We start from the raw sequence: 10769 nt of genomic DNA, 5'->3' as shown, positions 1-10769 counted from the left end.
TATCTACAGAAATATAGGCATATATATTATCTTTATCTATCTATCAATCTATCTATCTATCTAATATCTATATTATATAAAACATATATATATATTGGCTTGTATCTTACAATTAATGAAATTATAAAAATTTAGTATTTTAAGTACAAAGTTCAAAGTAATTTTTAACAACAATTTTTTTTACATGTTTTGCAATTGGAAAACATGCAGCGAACATATTTTTGCAGTCTAATTTTAGATAATTCAAAATTCATATTTCATGGATGACTCTTTGCTACTGTTCTGTATTTTGTTTGAAAGCACTAAAATATGAATTAACCTGTACAGATGTCGTCACTCGTCAGTGATGACGATGGATTGTTTGGGGATTTTTTTAAACAAATATTTTTCAGACAATATTTGTGGCTGTAGGTTATCCTATTATTGATGCAGATCACAGTATGAAATGATATTAGCCTTTTGTACTTTCTTTCCTATAAGTGTAGTCTAAATTATAATTTCTTTTTTATATTTGCATTCTTATTTTTTTAACTTTGCTTTTTATTGCTAAGGTTTAGAACAAATAGTAGTTTACTGCACTAGAATGGAATAATACCCCCAACAAAAATGTGCTTTTTTTTTAATCATATACCATATGATATAAATACCGTAAACCATATCAGAAAACATTTAATGATTTAATTAATGAACACAAATATTTATTACTGGTTGTACTGTACTGTTTAGTAAAAAAAAAATAATCAATAAAAGAAAAAATATATATTGTAATACACTTTAAAATATATATAGCAGACTTCAACTCTATTCCTCGGTTACATACATTTTTGAAATAGTCTATCATTATGTGTGCATTATGGCTCAAGCAGACACTAGGAGCTTCAGAAAGACCTATTATTTTAGCGTAGCACCATTCTTTTTGTTTTATGTACATGAACAGTTAAGGTAGGTTCACACAATTTTTTGGAGATGGTTTTGAGACAGATTTTCCTACAGGTTTATCAGCCAAAGCCAGAAATGCATCCAGAGGGAAGGAGAAATATATATCTTTCCTTGATAGTTCTGATTTCTTTTAAATCCACTTCTGGCTTTGGCTGAAAAACCTGCAGGAAAATCTGCCTCAAAACCTCTGACAAAAAAAATCAGCGAGCACATACTCTTACAGTTATTTATTTTGTTATAATCTCTTGTAGACAACCTTCAAGGAAAATGACTCGCAAAATCTTCACCAACACAAGAGAGCGATGGAGGCAACAGAATGTCAATAGTGCTTTTGCCGAGCTGAGAAAACTTATTCCAACTCACCCACCTGACAAGAAATTAAGTAAAAATGAAACTCTAAGACTGGCTATGAGATACATCAATTTTCTTATCAATATACTTGGAGACCAGGCTATAATAAAGGATGGAGCAACATCAGAAAAAACTATTTTGGGCATCTTTGAACCTGAGCCGCAATTGTCAAATCTTCCAGAATGGACTATGATGGATCACTCTAGTGACTCTTCTCCTGGAACAAGCAGTGATACTCAGGATTGCTGGTCATTAGTCCACTCTCCATAGGTCTGATTAATCGGGTCAGAGTTAATTGTGAAAAATCTTTGTGTTTCTAAGTGTTACCTTCTTAATTTATATTGTAAAGCAATGATTATTTTAACATTTTCAAAAAGAAAACTATGGCTTCTGGGCTACCTGAGTCATTTAATGCAGTCATGACTGATAGAATAGAATAAAGGTGCCATAATCTGCAGAGCGTGAAATTTGTGGGATGTCATTGTCAGCTATCTATATTATGGAAAATGTGCAGTCCATACTGAAAATATACTCTTGTATGTCATTTCTAAGATTATACATTACAAAAGTGTCATCCAAACCAGGCGGAAAGCTCTACAACAGAATCAACTCTCTGAATGCATCCGCGCTGCACAAGTTGCTACCTTGATGACATATGTCATATACCATCATACGGATTAGTTATATAAATGAGTACCAATGAAGAGCACACATGCAATTAATTGGATTATATATGCTGCACCATGAATATTTTTCAGCTTTGTCCAATATGGATAAAAAAAACAGCCACAGGGATAGGAGATATAATCTAGTGACTGTATTCAATTAGCAATGTAATTAGTGTAAACACTTTGGAGGACATATCCCAAATGATGTACTCAACTGATTGGGTATGTAATTGTTGATACTGTTGATACTTTTTTTTAACCTTAATTTATCTGTAGCATTCATAGATCATACTGTATGTAACTGATTTTAATGGTGCTCATAAAGTTACTTTTTATTTGTATAGCACTTACTGCCAATGTACATAGCCCATTCTGTCAGCAAAGAGTTAAGAAAAATAAAAACAAATGATGATTTTATTGGATATTTATATTGCCCAATGTTGGTAAAAAATGATAAACGAGGATGCCCATGATGAACATACTGGGAGTAGCTCTGTATTTTGGGGGTATGTTATAGGAGATTCACATCCTCGATTTAGTGATCTAGATGAGAAACTGCATTATGACTTGGTATTTACCAAGGTCAACAAAAGGTTCCCCATGACGTAGGATAATCATTCTACCATTTTTTTATTTCAGTTTGTAAATTCGAGTTATTAAAACAATGAACATTGCAGTGTTAATATTTCCATAAATATCGGAAATTGGGGTCACACTGAAGCCTTAAATGAAAACAATCTCTATACCAAGTGAACAATATCACTTTCAGATCTTTGCTATTTACTCTTTTGTTTGCTATTCATCAATGTTTGTTTCCAACTAAAATCGCTAGGCTTTCTTGTAGCTGCATTTACCAAAGAGTTTTTTTTCAGGTGTTGACATTTGTGAAATTAATATTTTGTATTGTATTTGTTTGTTAACCTATGACAATAAATTATTAAATATTGTTTTTCTCAATTTGTATTATTTTTACCTCTCTTTATGTTTACCAAAAACACAGCAAATATAAGAAGTTGGAAGGTGTGGGGGATAAAGAAACAGAGCAGTGTATTCTCAAAAACAGTGGAGCCGGTGATATACAGCGGCAATCACAGAGTACATAATCTTTGGTGCAATATAGCAATGTATAACAGTATTGTTGGCACTTTAATATCAATTTCCTGGACATCCTATGGCAGCACAGTCACAGAAGCTGGACTACAGGAAATGAAAATTTCACGTAAATACATTTTTGTTATTCCTTTGCTTATTATAATTTGAAAAACTATAAATCTATAAAACAAGAAATAACAGTGCTTTGAGTACAGCTGGCATGAATTTCTTCTTTATGGTAAGATGTTTTCTTATTGCTTTTCCCTCGTTTTATAGATGAGCATCATAATTGGTTATCAACCAATAAACCCCTAAGGGTATTATAATAAAAATCTCAGAAAAGACCTAAAATGGATAAAAAGATTTTTTTTTTATACTCATCCCTTTCTCCAATGCTGTTCTCTGTGTCGCTAGTTTGATCTTCCTGCAGTTGTTTGTTTGCAAACAGCAGCCATGATGTGTTAGGATATGGCATGCGACCGCTGCAGCCAATCACTGTCCTCAGTGGTTTACCCCTGAGGACAGTGATGGGCTGCAGCATTTAAAGGGGTATTCTGGTTAGATTAAGTTATCCCCTATCCACAGGATAGGGGATAACTATTAGATCGGTGGGGGTCCTACTGCTGGGGATCCCCATCAATCACGAGAACCGGGGCCCCATACTACCTGTAGCCAGTCAGGCAAGCGCGGCCGCTCCATTAATTTCTATGGGAATTCTGGAGATAGCTGAGTGATGTGCGCCCGGGCCATTATGTTTATTTCAGGGGGCTGCAGAGGGTACAGGGCCTCTGTTCGTGTGATCGGTGGGAGTCCCAGCGGTAGGACCCCCACAGATCTAATAGTTAATACCCCTTACAGTTCCATATACCTGCATAGCACTGTGCACGTATCAATGACAAACACAGTGATGTGTTGAGATATGGCATGTGACGCTGTAGCCACTCAGTCTCCTCAGTGGTTTACCCTTTAGGACAGAGATTGGCGGCAGCATTCAGGTTCCATATATCTGCACATCACTGTTCATGTCACAGTGTCGATGATTTGTTCAGTGACATTTTGGGAAATAGCATGTAATACTGTAGCCAATCATTCTCCTCACTAGTAGAGCATTGAGAACAGTGATTGGCTGTAGTGGTCACATGCCATATTCCAACACTTCACCGGCAGGGGTAACGGACCAACACCACAAAGAAAGTTGCTTGAGGAAGGAGTGGGTAATAAGATGTTTTAATTTTTAGCCATTTTAGGCTTGTTTTAGATTTTTATCTCAGCAACACTTTTAAAGGGGTTGTGCAGCGATTTATATTGATGACCTATCCTCAGTATAGGTCATCAATATCTGATTGCCGGGGGTCCGACACCCAGCATTCCCTACGATCAGCTGTTTGAAGAGGAGGCAGCGCTTCATGCACTTCATCAGTGTAATGTTGAGTACTTGCTGCATTCACTTGACTGGAGCAAGTACTTATACTTACACTATGCCGCCGCTGCACGGGAGATGAGGGGCAGTGTAATGGCCAGGAAGCGACTCTAGCATGTAGCGCCACCTCCTCTCCAAACAGCTGATCTTCAGGGGTGCCAGGTGTCAGATGCCCACCAATAAGATATTGATGACCTATCCTGAGCATAGGTCATCCATATAAATTGCTGCACAACCCCTTTAAGGACATACGGCAGATACTTTAGGCTTTAGGTATATGGTAATTGTTTTCATTTCTGTAACTTTGTGGACTTTGAGTTTTCTTTCCTTTAATAAGGAGGGCTGATTTGCATGTCAATTTTCAAGAAGAGTGTTAAACATTTCTCTCTTTTTCTGATTCATGTAGAATTGACTTGGCCTGAATCAAGTTTTTGTACAAATTTGTTGAAATATATCCAAACTTAGAAAAAATACACCAGAACCATTTTAGGCTACTTTCACACTCACGATTTGGCTTTCTGTTTCTGAGATCCATTCAGGGCTCTCAAAAACAGTCCAAAATGCATTAGTTTTGCCCTAGTGCATTCTGAATGGAAAAATATCCACTAAAAATGCATTAGTTTGCCTCTGATCAGTCTCCATTTCGCTCTGGAGGCGGACACCAAAACGCTGCCTGCAGCGTTTTGCTGTCTGCTTGACGAAACTGAGCCAAACGGATCCGTCCTGACACACAATTTAAGTCAATGGGGATGGATCCATTTTCTCGGACACAATCTGGTACAATAGAAAAAGGATCCCTCTCCCATTGACTTTCAATGGAGTTCATGACGGATCTGTCTTATGTTACGGCTATGTTACAGATAATACAAACGGCTCCGTTCATGACGGATGCATGCGGTTGTATTATTGTAACGGATCTGTTTTTGCAGATCCATGACGGATCCGCCCAAAACGCGAGTGTGAAAGTAGCCTTAGAATCAGACGGTCAATCCCTTATCCAGAAGGAAGAGAAAAGATGAGGCTACTATTCTTTTTACTTTTGGTAAACAAACCCAATAGTTCCTTCAGAGTCACTGTTAATAAAAAAAAAGGGATGAGCAAATCAATTCAGAATTCATCCCTAAGTTTTAAAAATAATAAGATTTTCTTAAGATTCATTTTGGTCGAATCAGAGAGACGCCAACCCCTTTGGAAAAGAGACATGCAAATCAGTCCTCCTTCCAAACGGAAAGAAAAGTAAATGTTTCCACATGACACTTCTCTGGAAAAGAGACGTGCAAACTAGTCTTCCTTCCAAAAAGAAAAAGAGTGTCTTATACCAGAAAATAGCTTTAGCTGCCTGAAAGGACTGAATGGGGTCCTGCGGGGCGGTGGTGATGTTATTTTTTACCTTACAGAGAGCGCTGAGTACACGAGAGGAGTGTTGTAATCCCAGCAATGCTCCTCTGGGTTTCAGGGTTGCACATCCCTTTCCCAGAGGGGCGTTTCTCTCTATAATTTGTGTAGAATTTAGTCAGACATTAATCGAATGTCAAGAAATTTGCTCATCTATAAGAAATACCAAATTGATATATGTTTTATGTTTCACTACTTAAACTACTTTTCACTACTAAAATTTAGTTTTTACAATTCTGGCCTTGTTTTCAACACAGAATAAATAATTGATTAATTTAATAGCATGGGTTGTTATAGTTGGGGTAACACCAATCTGTAGTTTTTGAAATACATTTATTTATTTTCCATAAATAATTTTTTTTCTCACTCACTTTTTTTTTTTTTACTTATGGTCCTTTGCTTGCTTTTTATATCCACTGCAATATTTCTATAAATTTTCACTAAATATAACCACTATTGACTATTTTAACCCCTTCAAAACTGAGCCAGTTTTTACTGTAAAGAAGGAAATGTTTCACTTTATGTGGTAATAACCCTGGAACCCTTATCCAAGCAATTCTGAGATTGTTTTCTCATTACATATTGTTCTTCATTACTTTGTTAGCCCTTTAGGTGCTAGACAAGAATTAAAGAAAAATGGAGGTGAAATTTAAAAATTTCACTTTTTCTTGCATATTTTCCATTTGAGTTAATTTTTTTAGTAAAGCAGCAAGAGTTGACAGCAAAACAAACTTCAAGATTTATTACCCACATTCTGCAGTTTACAGAAACACTCCATATGTGGTGGTAAATTGCTGTATGGGCACACGGCAGGGCTCAGAAAGCAAGGAGCTCCATATACAGGGAGTGCAGAATTATTAGGCAAATGAGTATTTTGACCACATCATCCTCTTTATGCATGTTGTCTTACTCCAAGCTGTATAGGCTCGAAAGCCTACTACCAATTAAGCATATTAGGTGATGTGCATCTCTGTAATGAGAAGGGGTGTGGTCTAATGACATCAACACCCTATATCAGGTGTGCATAATTATTAGGCAACTTCCTTTCCTTTGGCAAAATGGGTCAAAAGAAGGACTTGACAGGCTCAGAAAAGTCAAAAATAGTGAGATATCTTGCAGAGGGATGCAGCACTCTTAAAATTGCAAAGCTTCTGAAGCGTGATCATCGAACAATCAAGCGTTTCATTCAAAATAGTCAACAGGGTCGCAAGAAGCGTGTGGAAAAACCAAGGCGCAAAATAACTGCCCATGAACTGAGAAAAGTCAAGCGTGCAGCTGCCAAGATGCCACTTGCCACCAGTTTGGCCATATTTCAGAGCTGCAACATCACTGGAGTGCCCAAAAGCACAAGGTGTGCAATACTCAGAGACATGGCCAAGGTAAGAAAGGCTGAAAGACGACCACCACTGAACAAGACACACAAGCTGAAACGTCAAGACTGGGCCAAGAAATATCTCAAGACTGATTTTTCTAAGGTTTTATGGACTGATGAAATGAGAGTGAGTCTTGATGGGCCAGATGGATGGGCCCGTGGCTGGATTGGTAAAGGGCAGAGAGCTCCAGTCCGACTCAGACGCCAGCAAGGTGGAGGTGGAGTACTGGTTTGGGCTGGTATCATCAAAGATGAGCTTGTTGGGCCTTTTCGGGTTGAGGATGGAGTCAAGCTCAACTCCCAGTCCTACTGCCAGTTTCTGGAAGACACCTTCTTCAAGCAGTGGTACAGGAAGAAGTCTGCATCCTTCAAGAAAAACATGATTTTCATGCAGGACAATGCTCCATCACACGCGTCCAAGTACTCCACAGCGTGGCTGGCAAGAAAGGGTATAAAAGAAGAAAATCTAATGACATGGCCTCCTTGTTCACCTGATCTGAACCCCATTGAGAACCTGTGGACCATCATCAAATGTGAGATTTACAAGGAGGGAAAACAGTACACCTCTCTGAACAGTGTCTGGGAGGCTGTGGTTGCTGCTGCACGCAATGTTGTTGGTGAACAGATCAAAACACTGACAGAATCCATGGATGGCAGGCTTTTGAGTGTCCTTGCAAAGAAAGGTGGCTATATTGGTCACTGATTTGTTGTTGTTTTGTTTTTGAATGTCAGAAATGTATATTTGTGAATGTTGAGATGTTATATTGGTTTCACTGGTAAAAATAAATAATTGAAATGGGTATATATTTGTTTTTTGTTAAGTTGCCTAATAATTATGCACAGTAATAGTCACCTGCACACACAGATATCCCCCTAAAATAGCTAAAACTAAAAACAAACTAAAAACTACTTCCAAAAATATTCAGCTTTGATATTAATGAGTTTTTCGGGTTCATTGAGAACATGGTTGTTGTTCAATAATAAAATTAATCCTCAAAAATACAACTTGCCTAATAATTCTGCACTCCCTGTAGTGTTTGAAGAGCAGATTTTGCTGGAATGGTTTTTGAGTGCCATGTCACATTTGAAGAGAACTTAAGGTACTCCTTCAGTAGAAGCGCCTTATAAGTGACCCCATTTTGGAAACTACGCTGCTTAAGGAATTTATTGAGAGGTGTAGTGACTGCTTTGTCCCCACAGGTGTTTTATATAATTTTGAAACACTTGCCTGTGAAAATGAAAACATTTCATTCCTTCTAATAAAATGTTGCATAAGTCCCCCTTTTTCATTTTCACAATGGGTAACAAGAAAAAAATAGCACCCAAATTTTGTCAAGCATTTTCTCCTGAACATGGAAATGGTTTTCGAGCGCCATGTCACATTTGAGAAGATGCTGAGGTATTTAGTGGACCCCCCCCCCCCAGAAAAAAGTGACCCTATTTTGCAAAACCCCACAGGCATTTCATAAAATTTAAAAACAATTGGCTATAAAAATGAGAATTTTTATTTCCAATAAAATGTCACTTTAGCCCCAGATTTTTCATTTTCGCAAGTGGTTACATGAGAAAAAAAGACCCCACAATGTGTTACACAATTTCTACTGAATCCAACAACACCAGATATATGGTAGTAAACTGCTGTATGTGTGCACCACAGGACTCAGAAGAGAATGAGCGTAATATGCTTTTGGAGGGCAGATTTTGCTGGAATGGTTTTTGGACACCATGTCACATTTGAAGAGACCTTGAGGTATCCATGAAGTAAACCCCCCAAAAGGTAACCCATTTTGGAAACTACACCCCCAAGGAATTTTTCAAGTAGTGAGCACTTTGACCCAACAAGTGTTTCATAGAATTTAGAAACGCTTGATTTAGCCTCAGGTTTTTCACTTTCACATGGGATAATGGAAGAAAAGGGACCCAACAATTTGTAACCCATTTTCTCCTGAATACAGCAACACTCCATATGTAGTCATACACTCCTGTTTTGGTACACTATAGGGTTCAGCACAGATGCAAACTGTGCAATGAGCCGCCACACTTCTGGATGCCCCTGCACGGATGCAGGTTTTAGTAACAAAAAATTATTTCTAATAATAGGAAAGCACCCCCACCTCCTCTGGACCCGTATGAAACTGCACAGATCGTAAAGTGTTGGATTAAACCTGATCTTTAAACATAACTTTATTTTATAGGTTACATTTGTTGATTCCAAGGACATTGCATATCAGTCAAACAATGGCTATTGTTTTGGGATACACCAAGGAGCTTGAGGATTGTTTGTCATAAACTTCTGCTGCATTTAAATCTAGAGATTAAGCACACAATTTATTCTATGACGTTCAACAACTAAAGTTACCTTTGGGTCTGTGAATCATGTAATTCCCTGATATCCTGGGACAGTTGGGGGAAAAAACACAAGGCACCCCAGAGTGTTATATTGAGGATGAAACCTGATCGGGTGACTGCAAATTGATTGGATAATGCAGTGGCAAGGGGCAAGGACAAGGTCTGAGTATGGGTGGGGGAATGGGACGTATTTGGATATGGGTGTGGCTCTTATTTTAAAAGGGCATCACATTGGTGATATAGAGAGATATTTGGTGCTAGAGGAAGGTCTTCATCAATAAGTTTATTTTGATTATTTGTTCAATCCTTTGTTAACCCCTTCAGAACACTGTCATTTTTTACCTTAAGGACCAGGCAATTTTTTGCAAATCTGACATGTATCACTTTATGTGGTGATAACTTTAAAACGCTTTTACTTTTCCAAGCCATTCTGAGACTTTTTCTTTTTTTGGGAAGTTGGAAGGCTTAGAAGCAAATCTTAAAATGTTTACGAAATTTCCAAAACCCAATTTTTTAAGGACCAGTTCAGTCACTCTGTGGGGCTTACATATTAAAAATCACCCATTAATCACCCAATTTTAGAAACTACAAGCTATTTAGAAAACCCCTCAAGCTATCCAAAACTTTACAAACTTAGTTAAACCTTTAGGTGTCCCACAAGAATTAAAGGAAAATGGGAATTACATTTCAAAATTTCACTTTTTTGAGCAGATTTTAAATTTGAATCAATTTTTCCTGCAACACATCAAGGATTAACAGCCAAACAAAACTCACAATCTATGACCCTGATTCTGGATTTTACAAAAAACACCCCATATGTGCTCAAAAACTGATTTATGGGTGCGCAGCAGGTCTTTTGGAGAGCGGATTTAGCTGGAATGGTAATTGGGAGCTATGTTGCATATGACGACACCCTACAGTGGAAACCCCCAAAAAGTGACCCCATTTTGAAAACTATACCCCTCAAGGAATCTTTTAAAATGTGTAGTGAGCATTTCAGTGCTGTCCACAGATATCCCCCACTTCAGTGCCGTCCACAGATATCCCCCCCTTCAGTGCCGTCGACAGATCCCCCCTTCAGTGCCGTCCACAGATATCCCCCCCCTTCAGTGCCATCCACAGATATCCCCCCCTTCAGTGCCGTCCACAGATATCCCCCCCTTCAGTGCCGTCCACAGATATC

At 37.9% G+C, this 10769-nt stretch overlaps 1 protein-coding gene across 1 annotated transcript; it reads left to right on the top strand.

The window, feature by feature from the left end:
* Positions 1-1206: 1206 nt before the first annotated feature.
* Positions 1207-1560, top strand: LOC122926439 (T-cell acute lymphocytic leukemia protein 2-like). Its single transcript, XM_044277816.1, has one exon. It carries the CDS (start codon positions 1207-1209, stop codon positions 1558-1560), a length of 354 nt encoding a protein of 117 aa, XP_044133751.1.
* The last annotated feature ends 9209 nt before the right edge of the window (positions 1561-10769 follow it).

The sequence above is a fragment of the Bufo gargarizans genome, chromosome 2 (assembly GCF_014858855.1).
Source record: "Bufo gargarizans isolate SCDJY-AF-19 chromosome 2, ASM1485885v1, whole genome shotgun sequence".
Taxonomy (NCBI): Eukaryota; Metazoa; Chordata; class Amphibia; order Anura; family Bufonidae; genus Bufo; species Bufo gargarizans.
This window is presented reverse-complemented; position numbering and strand designations above follow the sequence as displayed.

Bases quoted from the DNA above. Each gene is read 5' to 3' on its own strand.
- LOC122926439 (XM_044277816.1), top strand. From the start codon at position 1,207: ATGACTCGCAAAATCTTCACCAACACAAGAGAGCGATGGAGGCAACAG.